The sequence below is a fragment of the Erpetoichthys calabaricus genome, chromosome 15 (genome assembly GCF_900747795.2).
Source record: "Erpetoichthys calabaricus chromosome 15, fErpCal1.3, whole genome shotgun sequence".
NCBI lineage: Eukaryota > Metazoa > Chordata > Cladistia > Polypteriformes > Polypteridae > Erpetoichthys > Erpetoichthys calabaricus.
In genome coordinates this window covers 22,823,152-22,844,336 of record NC_041408.2, presented here as the reverse complement: position 1 = coordinate 22,844,336, position 21,185 = coordinate 22,823,152, and the positions used below count along the sequence as shown (strand labels likewise).

Genomic DNA, 21,185 nt, shown 5'->3' with positions numbered 1-21,185 from the left:
ACAGCTCATTGAAAAAGTGTTGTGTGCTTCCTGAAATGTGATTAAATGAGAAGCAGTTGTCCCAGGTGCACCTGCATGCCCTTGATATGTTATTGAGTAAAGCAAAGCAAGTGTGAAAAGAGGTCAAGTACTGCTGATTCTACAAAGATATTCTAAAATGGCTTAGATGTATTTGTTGGTACCTCTAGTGAGAACGCAAGCACAATGACACCTTTTATTGGCTAACTAAAAAGACTACAATATGCAAGCTTTCAAGGCAATTCAGGCCCCCTTCTTCAGGCAAGACGTAATCAGAAGGGGCATAACATGGTACAACACCCTAGTTGGTACTACTAGAAAAGATCATAAATAATTGTATTAGAGTGATTTTTCAAACTAACTGTATTCTTTACTTAGTATCACACGTCTCCAATCATGTAATCAGTCATTCATCCTAGGTAAATGGAGAAAAAAAAGTAGTCACTCTGTGGTTTGGTACATTCATGTGTCCAACTCTGAACATGGACCAGGGAAAGCAAAGCAGAGAGTTGTCTGAGAAGATCAGAAAGAAAATTATACACAAGCATGTTAAAAGGAAATGCTATAAAGGTCATCTTCAAGCAGTGTGATGTTGCTGCAAATATTAAGAAGTTTAAGGTCCATGGGACTGTAGCCAACTTCCCTGAAAGTGGCTGCAAGAGGAAAAACTACCCTAGAAAGGGCAGAAAGATATTAAATATGGTGTCAAAAAGCTAATAACACCTTTCCAAGAGATTCAATCACACCATCCTGTTGCTTTTAGAGTGACAGTGGGCTCAATGGAAGAAGACCCAAGACTCCACTGTTGAAAACCTAAAAATGCAAGCCTGGAATTTGCTAAAATGCATACTGACAACCCACAGTACTTCTGGGAGAATGTCCATTGGACTGATATGACAAAACCTGCGCTTTTTGGCAAGTCACATCAGCTATTATATCCACAGAAAAAAACGAAGCATTACTTCCTGTGAAACATAAAGAAGACTTGGTTATGTTTTGGAGCTGCTTTGCTGTGTCTGGGCCTCGAGTCTGTAAAGGGAACAATGAAATCTCAAGACCATCAATACATTCTTGAGTGAAAAGTAACTGCCCAATGTCAGAAAGATCTGTGTCAGTCACAAGTAATGGATCCTCCAACACGATAATGACCCAAAAACACACAGCTAAAAAGCACCCAGGAATTGCTAAAAACAAAACATCTGACTATTCTGGAGTGGCCTTCTATAAGCCCAGATTTGAATCCTGTGAAACTTCTATGGACAAAACTGAAATATGCAGTCAGGAGAAGACCCCTTCAAACCTGACACAGTTGGAGCAGTTTGCTCAGGAAGTGTGGGCCAAACTACCTGCTGATAGGTACAGACGTCTCATAGAGAGCTCCAGGAATCACTTGTTTGCAGTGATTGACTCTAACAGATGTGCAACAAAGTATTAGTTTAAGGGTCCCATTATTTTTGTTTATGTCATTTTCATTTGTGTTATTATTTGAAATATTCTGTTGGAACAAAACTCTAAAGCAAAGCAAAGACTGATTTTTGTTAAATACACAATAAACAGTGATGGGTGCTAATTACTTTTGTCTGCTTTAAGTTATTTCGTAGTTCTTTCTTAGTGGAAGGGTACCAACACATTTGTCTGTGTTTACAAAAAGGTGCAACAGTCACATTCTATCAAGTAGTAATATTTATAATATTTTACCTGGTTTTTCTTGATTAGTAGCTGTACAGTTTGCAAGTTGTGACCATGATCTGTAGATGTTGCAACTGCCATTCTTTCTTCAACCCACAACTGAAAAAGAAAAACAATTTATTTTTGTATAGCCCAAAATCACACATGAAGTGCCACAGTGGGCTTTAATAGGCCCTGCCTTTACTCTCTAAGACGACAAAAAAAAAAACTCCCAAGAAAACCCTTGAAGAGAAAAAAAAAACTGAAGAAACCTTGGGAAAGGAAGTATAAAGAGAGACACCTTTCCAGGTAGGTTGGACGTGCAGTGGGTGTCAAAAAAAATAAAGGGGGTAAATACAATACAATACACAGAACAAAATACAAGTAATCCTCAATACAATATAATAGTGCAATAGAAATATTACAAGTACAAAGCAAAATTCAACAGTAATGATACAACATAATAGGATTTGGATTTGTGCAGAGTCCTGGAGACCTCGGCCATCAAGCTGCCTCCCCCTATTGGCCATTCCACTGCTGAGTCAGCGCTGGGCCAGCCAATCCGATGAAAGAACTCCTCTACCCGATGATTCCTGCGATCCTCCATCAGAGATCAGTTTACCTTAGGCAGGCAAAACAACTTGGCAGGTCGGCAGTGGCACCAAGTGCCACATTTGTGTACTGAGAAGTACTATTGCATAAGGTCACGGAGAGCCAGTGCCTATCTTATCTTGCCACCACTGAGTGCAAAGCATGAAGCAACACTGTGTGGGACACACTCCCTCACACTAATACAACCCAGCAGTATGTCTATAAGCTGTGGTCCCAGAGCCCTACATGAACTTGGTGGTCTGCTCTCTACAATGCACAAGGTGGGTTTTGTTACATTTAGGCGATGACTGTTCAAAATAAACATTGTCAGAAAGGGGATGAATAAGGGTTCAAGGACTATGAGGGATCAATTACTGTGCTATGCCTGCCACCCACGTCCTAAAAGCCTTTGCTGAAATTGTACCTATAGTCAAAAACGTATGAAAAGACAAAGCTCATGAAAAAGAAAAAATTGTCAAGAGTGATTCCTGGCATACATTTTCTAAACTACTTCATCAGTTCTGGGTCACTAAGCCTACCTAAGCAGCACTAGGTACAATACAGGAACCAGTCCTGAGCAGGTTGTCAACTCATCACAGCACAAACGTTCAGACCCACCAGGCCAGTTTAGAGTTGTCAGTTAACATAAAATGTCCTTGGAATACACAGTGGAAGAAAAACCAGAGCACTGGAATGAAAGCACTTGCAGACATGTTTAGAAGGTGAAAAGCCCACGTGGATCCCACGACTCTGTGAGGTAGCAGCCTTTTCTAATCCTGTATCATTTTATAGAACAGAGCAGTTAACACAATATTGACTTTTTTTTTTTTATCAGTATGGTATATAATCGCATTCTAAGTTCCACTGTTTTATTTCATTCAAACACTCACACTTAAAGCATCATTTCTATTTTGAGAGTTAATACTGCAAGGCCTAAACAATGTCATCAGTATCTGTAACCTGCATACTTCCTCAGTTTAATGTTACACCTGGTACACTGTGCATAATTTGTCAGTCCTAACTTTGAATAATGAAAACTGGTGTCAGTGACTGCAAGTACCAATGGCTGCAGTTTAGTCATCACAAATACACAAAAAACACCAGTAGACCATCAAATGAAAATAGCCATGTTTAACACTTTAATGATATTCTCTGAGCAGTTGCCACTTACTACCATTAAGGCAAACAAAACAGGCGAGCATAAAGAAGACCTTAGAAGCCTTTAATAAAAGGCTCTTGGCAAATGACAACCAGAAAAATATTCTTTACAAAATAAATGTACTTTTTACAGGTTCTATGTAAAAACAGTAATAAAGCCATACATTTGCAGGTTTGGAAGTTTCATTAAAATGAGAGGAGGTTGCCATGCCTGTAACTTCCTCTTTGGGTGGCTCCTGATTTGAGTAGTTTGTATTGGGTGTCGAGCGCATATAAACTTAAATCAAATAATTGGGTTCTAGGAAAGTTGTGTTCTTCAAGGGTGATACTCACAATCTCATCTTCCACATCCCTGTTGAACTGGTGAATCTCTCTAGAAGCCATGAGGTTTTGCTTTCTTTTCTGAAGAGGATCTAGCATCTCGCCAAACTTTTGTTCCACCACTTGCCTTCTGCCGTCCACCTCATCTGTGCCTTTTCCCTCCTGTCTAAGGGCTTGAGCTTGGCTTTGGAGCTCTTCTACTTCCTTTTTACGCACCTCTACTTGATTCTCCAACATCTGATAGTCAATTAAAAAAAAAAAAGGAGGTATTAGAATTTACCAGAAAGGGTTAAAAAAGGTTACACAGAAAAGACAGAATAATATTGCTTCACTTAGATCTGAAGGAATCAGCTTTCATAACGTACAGAAGGCTGCTCTTATATAACTACTCAGTTACACAGCAGTGGAGCTGTTCCCTTTTTGGCTTTCAGATTTGACACCTCATGTTGCTTAAAGGTCCTCATTTCAGTTTGAGCTGGCTGCACCATTGCAGTGTAAATGTTTTGATTTAATAGCCTTCACATCAATGCATATACATTATCAGATATGAACCTTGTAAAAAGGCAGGCATATTCTGATGCTGTTTGTCTGCACATGCTATGATATCAGCATCTACTGAGAATTTAGGCTGGATATGGTGAGTGTTAAACAACAGTGCCATCTAGTGTACAAAATAACAAATGCTAACTTGTGCTGTGTATATATATAGTTGAGATAAATGCTATAATATGTAACACCACTATTCTGTTTATAGTGTTAGCATAAAGAACATACTGGGTGATACAAGGAGATATATCTAAAACAGCATGCCTCCCTATTGTCTTTTTTCCAGTAATGTTAAGAGAAAAAACTTCAATGCCTTTAAACTTCAATGCCTTTCAGTTTGTTCAAACCCTTGGGGTTGGTGATTGATGCTGGACAACAAAATGATATCCAAAATGCAAGAGACTTACAATGATTGGCATTCTCAATTTACTGTTCCTTATCCTTCATATCACTGCTCTATGCAACGAAAAAATCTCACCTGCTGTTTTTTCAATAGGATGTTCACACTGGTCAAGTCCTTTCCATAATCATCAGACTGAATCTGTCCCTCTAAGCCTTCCAACCACTTATCAAGGTCTGCACAGCTCTGAGTGAACAGCTCAGCTTTGTTGGCGTCAAAGAGACATTGGGCCTTGGTTTGAGTCGTGGATTCCAAGTCATCCCACATTTTTCGGAGTGCTGACAGCTTTTCCTTTACGATGACTTCAGTCTCCGGCTTTTCTGAGACAAGCTGCATTCCATCCTACAAAGACAGAGTACGGTTAAAAAATATCTAATCAACTGCTAAAATGAGGAGAGCAGTAGCAATAACTAGTAAGTCGCTTTGTCACAATTGCTCACTTTCTCATTTTTGCCATTCTGCACACACTTTCACTCTTCCCGCTTGACATTTGCTTAAGAAGAAACAATTGTACTTCGAACCATTGCATTTTATAAAAGCAAGAACCCAGTATCATATCCAGCAATCATAACCTCATTATCAGAATACACAGATTATGTTTTGTTCCTCAAATAAAAACATATTTCAAATTTTGAACTTAAAAAGATGGTGAAAAACAATGTGTAATGAACTATAGTTTTGCAATGACAGGAAAAACAGCCTTTTATTTAAAATGTTTAAAAACATTTAACTGTTTTCTTCAATTCAGTGTTAGTATCCCAATGAACATTTAGATTTATGAAAATTGTCTCATGTATGTGAAATAAAACAAATGAACAACAATACACCCCAGTGTCACAATTTGTAGAAAAAGAGACACATCATATTGTGTTCTTTGTTGAGGTAATCACTTATTTACATGCTCTACAAATACATACATGACAACAGACGTTTGAAAAAGACATACGGAACTAATACTGTAGTAAACATTAGTCAAATTCAAATAGTAGACATTAAGGTTTATTAAATTAAATGGATACCCATAATAACAATCTGCACCACCACCACCTGATCAAAGCACCGTGCTGTCCCTGCATTGATGGATTAAAGGCCAGAAGTCCACATGACCATCATCATCAAGTTCTTCCATGTGAACCCTGAATACCAGGAGGACTGATTGAGGTCATTTATGTTAGGTAGAATGTCTAGAGGGGGCTGGGTGGTCTCATGGCCTTGGAACCTGTTATGGATATTGTGTTAGTGGATCTACTTTTTTGTGGTGTATGTATACTGTTAACCATTATGTTTGTGTATGTGCATTGATATGTTTCCTTGGTAATACAACAAGTAAATAAAAAGAAAAACATGGAAAGCGGTTATGATACCATCCATCCATCCATCCATTGTCTCCCGCTTATCCGAGGTCGGGTCGCGGGGGTAGCAGCTTGAGCAGAGATGCCCAGACTTCCCTCTCCCCGGCCACTTCTTCTAGCTCTTCCGGGAGAATCCCAAGGCGTTCCCAGGCCAGTCGAGAGACATAGTCCCTCCAACGTGTCCTGGGTCTTCCCCGGGGCCTCCTCCCGGTTAGACGTGCCCGGAACACCTCACCAGGGAGGCGTCCAGAAGGCATCCTGATCAGATGCCCGAGCCACCTCATCTGACTCCTCTCAATGCGGAGGAGCAGTGGCTCTACTCTGAGCCCCTCCCGGATGACTGAGCTTCTCACCCTATCTTTAAGGGAAAGCCCAGACACCCTGCGGAGGAAACTCATTTCAGCAGCTTGTATTCGCGATCTCGTTCTTTCGGTCACTACCCATAGCTCATGACCATAGGTGAGGGTAGGAACATAGATCGACTGGTAAATTGAGAGCTTCGCCTTGCGGCTCAGCTCCTTTTTCACCACGACAGACCGATGCAACGCCCGCATTACTGCGGATGCCGCACCGATCCGCCTGTCGATCTCACGCTCCATTCTTCCCTCACTCGTGAACAAGACCCCGAGATACTTGAACTCCTCCACTTGGGGCAGGATCTCGCTACCAACCCTGAGAGGGCACTCCACCCTTTTCCGGCTGAGGACCATGGTCTCGGAATTGGAGGTGCTGATTCTCATCCCAGCCGCTTCACACTCAGCTGCGAACCGATCCAGAGAGAGCTGAAGATCACGGCCTGATGAAGCAAACAGGACAACATCATCTGCAAAAAGCAGTGACCCAATCCTGAGCCCACCAAACCGGACCCCCTCAACGCCCTGGCTGCGCCTAGAAATTCTGTCCATAAAAGTTATGAACAGAATCGGTGACAAAGGGCAGCCCTGGCGGAGTCCAACTCTCACTGGAAACGGGTTCGACTTACTGCCAGCAATGCGGACCAGGCTCTGGCAACGATCGTACAGGGACCGAACAGCCTTTATCAAGGGGGCCGGTACTCCATACTCTCGGAGTGCCTCCCACAGGATTCCCCGAGGGACACGGTCGAATGCCTTTTCCAAGTCCACAAAACACATGTAGACTGATTGGTGGTTATGATACAGTGTTTCTCAATTTTATATAAGGTGGAATGTTGTAAGACACAACAGAACCCCTGCAGGTTTTATTTGTTTTCCCCAGCCGTCTGGAGTTTTTTTTGTTTTTTCTGTCCTCCCTGGCCATCAGACCTTACATTTACTCTATGTTAATCAGTGTTCCCTAATTCTATTTTCTTATTTATTTTGTCTTTTTTCTCTTTCTTCATTATGTAAAGCACTTTGAGCTATATCATTTGCATGAAAATGTGCTATATAAATAAATGTTGTTGTTGTTATATTCAATGAAAGAAAACCAAAGACTATAACTCCTTTGTATCCATTCTTAAATGTAGGTTTATATCATTTTCACAAAGTAAGTAAATTGCGACAGATGCTTTCCATTATAATTTTGTAAGGAGAAAAAAAAGTCCTACGTAAAACTTTACAAAGAGTTATTATACAGAAAGGAGATCCCTGGCTACTGTCATCCACAAAATCAGACAAATCTTATTTCAAAGTCCTGACAGGTAGATGCTGCATTAAATTTGCCACTATACAGTTTTTATTACAGTATATAAAGCCTGTGAATAATAAAATGTTTCTCTAAGTAATACCACACAAGAAAAAACGTATTTCTCTGTTATCACTAAGTGCTTCTTCATTAACCTCAGTGCTAGATGGCTTTCAAATTTAATGCATTACCTTTTCGATTTTCTCTAGCCATTCCTTGTTAGACTGCAATTCGGCCATGAACGCTTGGTGTTTCAACCATTTGCTGTGCAGGTTTCTGGCTTCATCATATGACATATCTTGTGCTGTAAGCATTTTCTCGTTGATCCAAAGGGAAAGCTAAAATGACAACAAAGGTTCAATTGTCTCTCAATTTGGAAGAGGGACAGTTGATTTAATGTAAACTGTCTAATTATTCTGGATAGTCTACTTTTGCTAGGATTTTGAAGAATCAACAATCATATTTTTATAAAATACCTTAAGTAAAATTTACTGAATATGTACAGTAAATTAAACTTTGTTTATACCAGGCTGCATGCTATTACACTGCTCTTCTCAGCTATGACATGTTAATCTTGTCAATTTAATTTCACATGACAGCATACCTCTTGGCAGTCTTGCAGAAATTTTTGCAAGTCTCTATTATCCTTGAGTTTCATAAGCAGCTCACTTGCAGCTTCACGGTTCTTTCGGTGCCTGTATTTTAAACACACAACCATATTTTAGTCATACAGATTTAATATGCAATACTAGAAAGTTGCAAGTTGATTTAACCGTGGAGTAAGCAGCTTGAAAGGAAAAAAAAACAAAAAAAACAGATTATCCTTGTAGTACAACTCTTGTAATGTATATCCAAAGATAGTAACTGCCAGAATATGAGTCATTTTGTGCTATACTATTCTGATGTGTTCTGGCAACATTATATAAGGCTTTGTGAAACAATTTGCTCACACTTAATATGTTGAAATACACAACATTTTTTGTTATTGTTGTAACTTTAACCTTTGCCAAGAGGCACCAGTGAAATCAGTTTCAGATATACCAAAAATCCCTTGGCTATTTGCAGACAACTTAAGCACTAATTAATCAATCTCATGGCCCTGAGGCACTGAAAAAGCCAGCAGCACAGAAAATATAATCATGAACAAAACAATCCATGAGGTTTCACATTTATTAGGTGGAAATGGCCATCTCAGTTTCAGTCAATGGCAGATGTAGAACAGTGATAGCAGCATGCTTGGCTGCAAGTCAGTGGCATCATAGCTTGAGTCCTATTCAATATCTTTATTTTTTTAAATCTTCATCTTATTAATGTTATGTATACAAAATATAGCCATCCCTTGCTCTTTCAGTTGTTTCAAACATGTGATTAGGCTCTAATGAAAAGAGCCCTCAACATCTGCATTAAAGATGAACGTTGCAAAATGACTTGAATCCCCTGCCCCTTTTCCAAACCCATTTAATCCAGAACACTGTGACAAAGAGGCGGAGCCAGGCCCAAAAGTGAAAAACACCCCTGGATGGGACACCAGTCAATTGAAGGACACACGCACTCACACAGAGCTAATGTGGAATAACCAATTCACCTAAAACAAACTTCTTTAGAGTGTGTTAGAAACTCAAGTGCTCAGAAAATCCACACAGACATGAACTCCATACAGTGACTCAGCACTAGGATTCAAACTGTGAACTCTATACCAGTAAAAGACAATATTAACCAATGTACAACACCAGGAGTGATGTTGGTTGGATTTTTTTACAGAGGCTTTTAATTAAGTATGCTTTTGACTTTTTTACAAAAGGTCTTGGAACAGAACACCTTGTGAAGAACTGTTACGAGACAGTGTCTTCAGGGATTGTTTTGTGTAACAAGAAAAGACCCGGGAGCGAATACTGCAAGATGAGAATCATAGTTAAGACCAGTGGGGAATTTTCCGTATGTCGCTTAAATCATCCGAGATCAGATGCCTCATCTTGGATGAGTTAATGCCAGTGAAACTCATCTGGGATAAGTAGTTTTTTCAAATGCAGCCGTGTAGTAGATTAGTTTAGCTGGATCTAATCATCCGAAAAGAATGCGCGCACCCGAGCTGATTGAAAAGCCCATATATATTGAGTCTAGAAAACATGATCAGCAAGTCTTTGATAGGCTGTAACAAAATGACGAAAGAACGGGCACATTTTTTTTTTTTTCCACACAAGCGGAGCAAGACCTTTTATTCGAAGGACATGAAGAATTTCAAGAGTTAATATGCACAAGGGGTAACACTGCAAAAGCAGCCCAAACCAGAAAAGACGGCTGGCAAAAAGTGGCCGGCAAATTAAATGCTAAGTAGTGTGCACTGAACTTACTGAATGCAGCGTTTCATTTCCTATGTATCAGATTAATTATTATTTAATATGTCATAATTCCAGATCAAATGTGAGCACAAGGAGAACATGGGAACAGGTTAAAGTGAAGTACAAGAATATACTTCAAACTGGTAAATATTGGTATATAACTATTTAAAGAATTGTTGACATAAAGAATCGCATATAATAATAAAAAACATTAATTCTAAAGCTAATAAGATGGCAGACAAGCAAAAAACAGGTGGAGGTCCACTCGGTCCAGACCTAACCCCTGCAGAAGAGTTGGCTCTCCAGCAAAATGCCCATCGCCCTGTTTCTGAGGGCATTCCAGGGGGAAGCTCCTCCTCAGAACCAGTGGCAGGATGCAGTGGTCACTTCATTTCAGGTAAAGGATGGTCATTGCATATATTTGTCATCGATGTGTGCAATAGGTATGTTCCATATAGCCCTCTTTTTTGTTGGGTCAGTTTGCAGGGAATGTCATATCCCTAGAACCTGTGTCTGACCAACGAGATATTGACGAAGGTCAAATATTTGATGAAGACTCTGGCTGATTATTCGGATCTGCGTACAATCCAGTGCCCCAATCACATTTGAAAATCCTGGGTAATAAGAATGTTAGGCTGACTGAGATTCTTTATGGAACTGTGGGTGTTTTTGCCTGTGTATTACCTACCTACATTGGCATGAAACGCCTCTTTTACTGTCTGCAGACGCAGGTGTCCAGGAAACACTATGAAAACCCGAAGGAAATATTTCAGAGCCAAACAGACTTTACGAATTGCCTGGCAAACTGCACTTTTAGATAGATTTTCCGCATCGCCTACAGTATATAAAAAAAGTGCCACTTGCAAAAAACCTCAAAGCAATGCATACTGTCTGTGTGGTTGTGAGAGCCCGACTTCGCCTAGTTTGACTTCGAATATAAGGTGCTAATAAATCTTTGAGGTACAAAATTCCCCCTCGGCTAAAGCGGTATCTTTCGAAAAGAATTTCCTTCGGGACCAATAAAGGATCTTGCCGATCACGCAAAATCCTCTCTATATGAAATTCTCTTCTTATAATTTGCACACTGATATCAATTGGTCGCTCATTCATGAACGGTGAAGCCATACCCGAATGAATTCCATGCACAGACACTGATTAAGTGTGTGAGCTAATCCTTGTTTACATCGAACAAACCTGCTCCGAGCAGGTTTGAGGATTTGGATGTGTTGCTATGACAACACATCCAACAAGAGTTTCGAAAAACCGACAGATCCAGAATCATGCCAAATCGTCAACAATTACATCCGGCTAAACGAGTAATCCACGTACGAAAATACCAAAAGGCCACTACTGAAAAAAAATCAACAAAAACACACAAACGAAAACAGTACAAGAGCAAACCAAAAATGAAAGTCAAAGACAAAAAAGGAGTTCAAAACAAACAAAATGAAACCTAGCCACTTGACCTACTTGAACTGTAGACTAACAATTTTTGAATCTTATCCAACTGAGGAATAGCAAAACATGGAACCGCTGCCATATTTATAATGTAACCACGGCTTAAGTCACAAATGTGTCAGTCGCAGTCACATGACATGTCTTAAGCATTACATAAACAAAGGAATGAAACAAAAAATACATTTTGTAAAAACAAAAACGTAAAGTTCCACAAATAAAATAACTGGAAAGTCACAACACCTCGTGGCTGCTATTTGAGCATCTGAATGTTGTCTTACTGGAACTCACTCAGCAATTTGAACCTTTTCTCCAAACAAAGCCAGCTGGACGCTGCTGAAGCGACAAAACTTGAGCTACAGACAACACACCAGCCCATCATCTTCTTGTACCAGAGACTCTTGACTGATAACTATGTGGTGCCTTTATAGCTACTAGTAAGTCAGCATTAATACTCAAGCTAATTCAGTTTTCTCTCTGAAGTTCAGATGTTTTGCCCTCTACTTCCTGTTTTGAGGCATCTTTCTCTGATGTAGCCTCTTTTCCATATCAAACTTATGAATTATATTGTTTACACAATATACTTTGCATTGTTCTAAATATTTCAAAACACAGGAAATGTGTATATATGTTTTATATCATGATCAGAATATGGTGAATGGTATATATACAGATAATCAGCACTTCAAAAAACAGAGAAGAAAAACAAACTCATCCTGCCAGTACAGACAACAAGCTTGCTTCTGCTTTATTTCAGTAGCACTGGCATTTATATAGCAAATTCCACAGACACTAAGTGGAACTGTAAATGTCAAAACACAAAAAAGGTGAAGCAGGCAGATTCTCCCATCTCGGGATATCTCACTAGTAACTAAAATTAACTGCCAAGTTTGGCAATGTAAAAGTCTTGACACTGTTGGGTTTTTAAGAAAAAAAAAAGAAAAAAAAAAAAAACAGAAGTACATACTGAATGTGCAAGTATACATGCGTTCATAAATTGGCAGCTGTATAATAGATAAAAAGCAAAGGTCTATGTGTAGCACACTAATTAACACAGACGTAGCTCTCACCTTTGTCCCTCTTCCACAGAACACCAGAAGGAAAGCCCAACTAGAACTCCACCCACTTCTGTTGCCAGACCACACCCACCTACAGATCTCACTTCCTGCTAAGAACTCGCCTCTTCCTGTCCTGCACCCCTAAGACCTGAGCACTTCACTCTCCAATTCAGTCACTGGTTTGACTCAGTTTTTTATGACTACACTGTTGTACTTAGCCGAATTACAACATTGTAGCGATATACGGGGTGGATCACCCATAGCTTTGTTTGTTTCTGTCTTCATTACAATCTTATATATAAACATCTATGCGTGGAAGTATGCGTGTCTGTCTGGGCTGGAAGTGAGAGGTGAAGTCGGGTTAACGGCTCCGCCTCTGGGGAAACAGAGTACAAGTGGGGCCAGCACGTCAGCAAAACGAAACCTCTGAAGAAAGACAAAGTTGCTTAGCCACTAACATTGGCAAAACGGTATCCCTTTTACTTTTCCTCCCGCTGCTAATGCACAAGTGAGGCGAGCACAACGCCAAAACGAATCCTCCTAGGAGAGAGATGCACAGAGTAGTTCCTTTTAAACTATCTAACATCTCTATATTTCAATTTCTTTTCTGGCAATTTCAATAGTTTCCAGGACCCCGGGCTTTTTACAGCACAGGCTTACACAGCTAGTATATTATAACTATGCAGAGGGAGGAATTAAAAAATTCTATGAATATTACACACAAACGTACCTGTCATCAATTGAATCCACTTTCTCCTGGATTTTGTCAGAATTAATGTTTCCATCACTAACCAGTCTTCTCCCAGTTTCAACAACTGCATTAATCTTTTCTTCATTGGCATCCATAGTGGTCATGAAGTCTTCCTGTTTCTTAATGGCAGCCTCAGCAGCTTCCAATGAGGTGGGCAGCTCGGTGTGCGCCAATACATACTCCTTTGAAAGAGCAAGGTAAAAACAGAACTGAATCAGCAATTATGTAACTGGAAAGCACATTCCAAGAATAAACAGTTTGTCTCTGGACCTGGGGCCTCATGTATAACGCCGTGCGTAGAACTCACACTATAACGTGGCATAAGCACAAAAGCAGGAATGTGCGTACGCACAGAAAAATCCAGATGCAGGAATCTGTACGCACGCGAACTTTCACGTTCTTCCACTACATAAATCCCGATCAGCGTGAAAAGTAACGTACGTGCACACGCCTTCTGTCCCGCCCCAACTCCTCCCAGAATTACGCCTCTTTGAATATGCAAATCAATATAAATAGCCTTCTGTGAAAAGACAATGGGAAAAGCACAGGGGAAAATATAAGAATTTCAGCGAATACCAAGTGGAGGCAAAGGAAAAACGTACTATTTGTTGGTTTAGACAGTGGTTTAATCATCAAAAGAAAGTTGATCGAGTGACAGAGTGTCGGAGAAACTCGAAAGATCCAAGTTCACAAAGTCGCACAGTGCCCGAAATAAAGAAATCACATATCAAAGTCGCCGTGAAAAGGCGAGTCGTAGCCCACCATCTGAGTGTCATATGAAAGCTTATTAGGGTACAGACAAAACAAATAGGCACACAGTGGAGAAAAAAGCACGAAATGTCAACTTTAATCTCGAAATTTCCACTTTAATCACGTAGTTTATTTTGCCATTAAAGTATAACATCATAAACTTCATCTTAAAATCGTTTATTTTACTAGTTTCTCAAGTAGCATGTTAAATGCTTTGTTCTGTATTTGATCTTCTATGTGCTGTGTGTGTGAATCACTACGTGCTTCCGTTCTTTCTCCGACAGGACACAGAATCCATTACATTCGTGATATTACAGCTCTCTGAATAACTAAAATACTGAGATGTATACGTGATATCATTTTCATGATGATAGGAATGAAAGCATGTTATTAAACATGGAAATGGGTGGCGCAGTGATTGTTCATATCTCATGCAAGAGTCTTGCTGCGCCATGTGCGACCTTCGATTAAATAATTTATTACAGAAGTACTGTCTCTTTCAAACGTACTAACCTCCAATTCCTGTCCTAATTTTTCTTTCTCCAAATGCCCAATCGCCACACAATCAGCTCTGTAATAGACGTTAAGCCATCTGTAAGCTTAGAATGCAGATTCTTCAAAACTTTTAAGGAACATTGAAATATCTTCGTAGTATATGTTTAATTATTCTATCCATCTATCTTTCCAGTGTCGCGTCAGCGCAAGAATACAATGCAATGCAGGAACAATCCCTGAACTAGCTAGCGCTGCGGCACCGTGTCCTCACATGTTTAATTATTAACAATACGGATTATTTAAATGAAGTTAAAGTTTTAGCTGTATAATATAATCAACATATTTTGCTGCATTTCATCTTAAAAAGGATATCATCATATGTAAATACATGCTTCATAAAGTGGCGCAGGTTGTGCAATATTATAACTGTAGTGCAAGTTTACAGTGAGGTGATTGTACTTATAAGTACAAACAGTTCTACAAGGAGCACTTGATGGACTGATTGAGTGCGTTTATAGTTCTTGGGATGAAACTTTTTCTAAACCGCGAAGTCCGTACAGGGACTAAAGCGTTTTGCCTTGGCTCAGGCAGCGTCTGCTTCATGCTGTGTACCGATAATTCCTTTTCCGATCAGCTGCTGCTGTGAGTCCCCACTCAGATACAGTGATATAAATACTCCGAGTGGTGCAGTGAGAGTAATATGGAAAAAGATGATCTGCTGTGGCAACACCTAACGGGAGCAGCTGAAAGAAGAAGATGCAGTGAGAGTTACAACGCTAAAGCAGTTATGGTATTTGGAATACTATGGCTATTTCCTGGACCATTATATTGCTGCAGGTTAATTACAATCAGATGTATTACACTAATAAACAATATGCAGTTAGTTTCAGTGTATTTATAAAGCCGCGTCAGGAATGTGGATCTAAGAAAGAAAGGGTGATCACACAGGAACAGTAGCACTGCTTTGACGCTGGGTGCCGCCAGTCTGCAAAACCGAGCGGAGAAATTGCGTACGCCAAGGTATGAGTTACCGTGGAAATGTGCGTGGCTTTACGCCAAGTTTAGGTTTTATACATCGCGATTTGAGCGTGGAAAGGTTCGTACGCAACATTTCTGTGCGTACGCACCGTTTATACATGAGACCCCTGGAGACTGCCAAGGTAACTAGAAAAAAAACATCTTACTAGGAAGCAAATAACATCTGATTGATCCATTTTAGAATTAAAAGAATATGTTGATAACTCTACTCCTACCAATCTACATTTTTTCCAAGTTTAGTATGATGAGCACTGTTAAAGTAAACATTTTGGAACAAATGTTTATTCAAGTACTTTGTAGTGTGTTCCACAGAAGACAAAGAGATCTGACATTTGGTAAACAGATGTATTTTTTAAATGGACTTTATTTAAACCAAGAGGCCATTTTATTAAATATGTCCCTTCCACATAAGTGACTGCTTGGGCAGTCATATGTCATGCTATATATGCAGATGATGCTATTTAAAGAAGGTATGCAGGTGCCAATGAGAACAATTACATGGAATTTTTAATGAAAACCTTTGAATTTTACTAAATAAGCCATATTAAATCCTTTTAGGTCCAAATGTTAGTCATTAAGGCCAAATCATTTGCAAGTTCTATTATGAATTTAAAGACTACCTGGCCCTTATTTCATATTGTTAGTTGAGCTATTAACTATAATAAAATGATCCAGTTTGGTGTCATGGATGTGAAACTGACTCTCACGGCAATGTTTTCTATCCATGATTAAATCTGTAGGGTTTGTCCAAATTATACAAGGTACTACTAACTCTCATTATGGTACTTTTCTCACCATAGATGTTACCATTCAAGATACAATGGGGTCTCCTGTTTTGTAAATGAAGCCACTTCAGATCATTATTGTGTTAGATCTGCTAACAAATCAAAGACAACTTACATGTGAACATGGAAATAGATAAAGCAGATCTACTCCAACTAAAAATAAAAAGTGATTCACCTGCTCTGAAAATTCCTTGAAGTCTCAACCTAGAATTCTGTACATCAGAACATAAATAAAGAACAGCATAATTGTACCACATGGAATAAAATTATTAATATGCATTAGGAAGCTTTCTATAGAACTTACACTAATTACCAATCCAAATTATTGCCAGTTTTTCAAAATTTTACATTTATAACTGACTAGTAATTTTCTTTTTCTTGTTATCCTTTGATACTTCAACATTATCATACTTTATTGATTATAATACAAATTACACACAAGAAAATGGTAGTCTGAATTATTTAAAGTTTGTAAGAATGTATAACTATATACAAAATAGGAAGATATCCTTCATTTACTATATTTGTACTTTTAATACTTGGGTTATAATTAATAGCATTTACTTTAAAACTTCTTGAGTAGTTTGCTCATCATTGGCAAATTTTACTTTTACTTGAGTATATTTTCAGAAAGCTACTTTTACTCAAGTTGAGTAGGCTGTTGCGTACCTTATACAACAGTGATGAGTTTATTAATGAATCATAGGCCCATATGAGGATGGGAGGCTAGCATGAACAAACATCAGTTCATTTTGGCAATATAGATGTGACAGAGAGATGATGCTGGGGATGGCAGCTGCACGAGGGATCTGCCTATCACTAAGTATTTGGAGGGTCCAATGAAATATTTCCACAGAAAGAACAGTGGGCTGTTTGATAGAGTTGTATTTATAATAATTCTGATGTGTTTGTCTGCTTCTCAAACCTTTTCTGCAAACTGCCCATAAATCTTAAAAGAGATATATAAACTTTCTGATGTATTTTCTTAATACTCCATTGTACAAATATAAATCACAATAGCATATCAACATTAGGCGGCACGGTGGCACAGTGGGTAGCACTGCTGCCTTGCAGTTGGGAGACCTGGGGACCTGGGTTCGCCTCCTGGGTCCTCCCTGCGTGGAGTTTGCATGTTCTCCCAGTGTCTGCGTGGGTTTCCTCCGGGTATTCCGGTTTCCTCCCACAGTCCAAAGACATGCAGGTTAGGTGCATTGGTGATTCTAAATTGTCCCTAGTGTGTGCTTGGTGTGTGTGTGCCCTGCGGTGGGCTGGCGCCCTGCCCGGGGTTTGTTTCCTGCCTTGCGCCCTGTGTTGGCTGGGATTGGCTCCAGCAGACCCCCCGTGACCCTGTAGTTAGGATATAGCGGGTTGGATAATGGATGGATGGATGGATATCAACATTAAAAGCAATGTGAGGTATTATAACTTTATTTTCAATGGTGCAACAATTACTGGAAATAAGGCAGATTTCCCTGTCTAAATACAGCACAATGAAACACTAACAATAATGTGATGACTTTATGACAGTAATAGCCTTCTTTAAAATCTTGTACAATTAAAGAAAAATGCTAAGGAGTCCACGAATGAAAAAGAGAGCTACTAGAATAAAAATATTTGCCATGAGAAAAGAAAAGAAAGCAGGCGCCACTTGTAGACTGCAGGTCACTCCCAGTCTGCTTCCCTGCTTGCGAAAACCGCTACAGGTTTTTCATTGCTAAAACACCTTAACGATACCCTGTTCTACAAGAGAACAATTTACTATCTTGTTGCTCCAGAAGAGAAAGTGTTATGTGGGTGGGTTTAGAGTCATCATTGGCATAGCTAAATATTAATCGTTAAAAAAAAAAAAAACACACAATGTGGTGTATGAAGTGGAATACAAAAAAAAATGTAAATAGTACAAAAGAATGAAAGTTTTCCTCTGTGATTTGTAACATTGCCATAAACATATTGTGAACAGTGTACCATCAGTTGGACTAGTTGCTTATGTGACTGAGAATGTACAAACTGAGCCCATTTCTATGTGTCAAAGAGCACTTGATCATTAAAAAGAAACTCCATCATAAATATACAAAAACAAAAACTTATTAATCATAGCTCTGCAACACCCTAGAATCTAACAGGAATATGTGCTTGACTCTTCAATGATAGGATTTTTTCAGTTCCACCACTAATAGATGTTTGTGCATGAACCATTCACTTGCTGCTGGTAAAATAATTTCAACTTACCATATGGTAATTGTGGTACTTTTGATTCAGTTCATTTCAAAAGTATTTATCAGTAAATTAAGTTTAAGAACATGAAATAAAGGGTGCAGTACATGACAGGTTTGAGTAAGTAAATGTAGCTGCTAGGTGTCAGATCTAAAAGTGATACAGGATTTTCTTGGCTGTTTCATACAGAGTAGTAATCTCGCAGATGAATGCAGTGTTGAATCTATGAGTGATGAACTGTTTTATCAAGCACTTTCTAATTACGTAGGATTATTTTCTTGGTAGGATGTCTGTGTAAAAGATGTAAGAGGTCAAAGATCAAATCGCACTAATGAAAAAAGAGGAAAGTGGATGAGGAAGCTGAAAATGAGTACTGTATTTGTAAAGAGGGGGAAGAGGAAAATCTAAGAGAAACGCCAATATGGAACAAGCATGATGGCAGACGGTGAGTAAGTGGCCTCTGCGGTGTACATTTTGAGTCTTTATGCATGTTAGAGAGACACAGTAAAATGCTCATAGCAGAGAATTATGTGGAAAGGGCATAGAACATGTATTTTGGAAGGGGGGAGTGATGGATAGGAAGTTATGGATTTAAGGACAGATTTGGCAATCTGAAAATAGATTCTCAAGAAAATTTGAGACATTGTTAATTAAATTTGTGATACTAAAGTGTGAAAGTTGCTATTACATTATTTTTTTTTTAATTTCTCTCATATTTTTAACAGTACTGACCTTGCATTTACAATTGGGATATCACCCATAAGGTCTTCCACCAACTGAAAGCCCATCTGTTCTACAAAAGTCTAATTGATAGGGGGATAAAAAAAGAAAGAAAAAAAAAAAGTCCTACTACACTACTACATCCTGGGTATTATGGAGGGGATGAGGGAAAGCACTCAGAAGCATCATCCCTGGGAGAGTTGAAACCACCAGAGAGCCAATGGGTTCGATGTCACTCATTTCAACAAACATATTATGAGGCACAGGTTAAGGTACTCTCTGGGTCCCTTGTCTGTTGTCTCACTGTCTGATCTGACCACAGGGAGTGAGTGATGTCTTGGTGAGGGTGACATTGTATTCACAACTGCACTGAGTGGTTGATGGGTGCCCATGATGTGATACTCCTCTGTTCATGGGTGACTTCAATTCAATCACTGGCACTGACAGGGCTGGCTATGAGAATTGTGTTGGTCCCCATGGGTCTGGCGATCGTGGCGAAAGTGGCTCCACATTCCTTGACTGCAAAAGGTCAGGAGTTGCGGATAGCTGCTTCCAGCACTTTAAGCTGCATCATTGGACTTGGAACTTCAATATTAGTGGTTCAGTGAAGGAGATCAATGACATACCCAGTTTGTGAATTCTGACCAGACTTATTCTTGCTACTCTGAAGGTCCAGCTCAGGTCCAGTAGCTTATCACCTACTAGGAGAATGAGGCTGACCTAGCCAGATTCCAAGAACAGGCAGTTTTTAATGAGTTTGCATGCAGTGTGAGTGACGAACTTGCAGACTTGGATGCGACTGCTGATCCTAATGTGATGTGGGAGAACTTCCATGTCAAGACCCTGAAGGTTGCCGAGGGCCGTGTTGGTGTTGCCTGTGTTCCCAGAAGGAGGCGTTTCATCTCACAGGGGACCATGGATAACATCGAGAAGAGTCACAGTGCATGCCTTGGTGGCAACTCTGATCTGTACCAGGAACGGAGAAGGACGGCTGCAAGGGCTCCGAGGACAGAAAAGGAGGTATTTGTTACAGGAATCTGTAAGCAAGTCACACACCATCTACGGTCTAGTGACCTACGTCCTGATTACAGAGGAACCAAAGCATTGAAATCTGCACATCCATATCTGTTACTTGGAGATCTGAAGTCAGGGCGGGTAATGGAAGGTCCTTACGAATGATGCTAAAGTTGTGACTCACTGGGCTGGCTATTTTGGGCAGCTGTTTAAAGCTGATCCTCAGGCTAGGACATTGGACATCTCTAGGTCCACGGTTCTTGAGGATGATCCTCCAATTAGCTGTGAAACATCCAGTCTCACTGAGACTGCACAGGTGATGAACCAGCTGAGGGTAGGGAAAGCTGCAGGGATCTGTGGTATCCAGGGTAAACTTCTCCGCGCTGGTGGTAAGGCTGTCCTCTTCCTGGCATTGCAAGCAATCTATGCTTCCATTCGGGAGATGGGCATCATCCCAACTGACTGGAAAATGATACTTGTCATCCCTATCTGGAAAGGGAAGAGTGATGGCCTGGATTGCGGCAAGTACAGGGGGGCAACACTGCTCTTGGTGCCTGGTGAGGTCCTATGGTCATCCTCAGTAGGATCTGTGATCACTTGCTCACCTACCAGAGACCGGAGCAGTCTGGTTTGACGCCTAAGAAGTCTACAACTGACCGCATTCTGGCACTGCGGTTCTCATTGAGCGCAAACAAGAATATTTACAGTTTCTATGTAGCGTTTCTTGATTTTCATAAAACGTTCGACTCAGTTGATTGAGGTGCTTTGTGGGACATCCTGAGACTTCGCAGGATCCTCTCGAAGTTACTGGATATAACGGCCAGCCTATACACTGGTACTGTGAGTGCTGTGCAGAGTGTAGGGAGAA

The 21,185-nt window shown here is 39.9% G+C and overlaps 1 protein-coding gene across 2 annotated transcripts in view; it reads right to left on the bottom strand.

The window, feature by feature from the left end:
• The window catches only part of sptbn1 (spectrin, beta, non-erythrocytic 1), a 271,534-nt gene that overhangs the window by 34,409 nt on the left and 215,940 nt on the right, over positions 1-21,185 (bottom strand). For both annotated transcript variants that reach the window (XM_028820329.2, XM_028820331.2), the window contains 6 exons: positions 13,281-13,483; positions 8,303-8,393; positions 7,890-8,036; positions 4,781-5,044; positions 3,769-3,993; positions 1,717-1,806 (listed from right to left, as the gene is read on the bottom strand). In XM_028820329.2, coding sequence (XP_028676162.1) covers positions 1,717-1,806; positions 3,769-3,993; positions 4,781-5,044; positions 7,890-8,036; positions 8,303-8,393; positions 13,281-13,483 — 1,020 coding nt within the window. The remainder of the gene's footprint in view (positions 1-1,716; positions 1,807-3,768; positions 3,994-4,780; positions 5,045-7,889; positions 8,037-8,302; positions 8,394-13,280; positions 13,484-21,185) is intronic.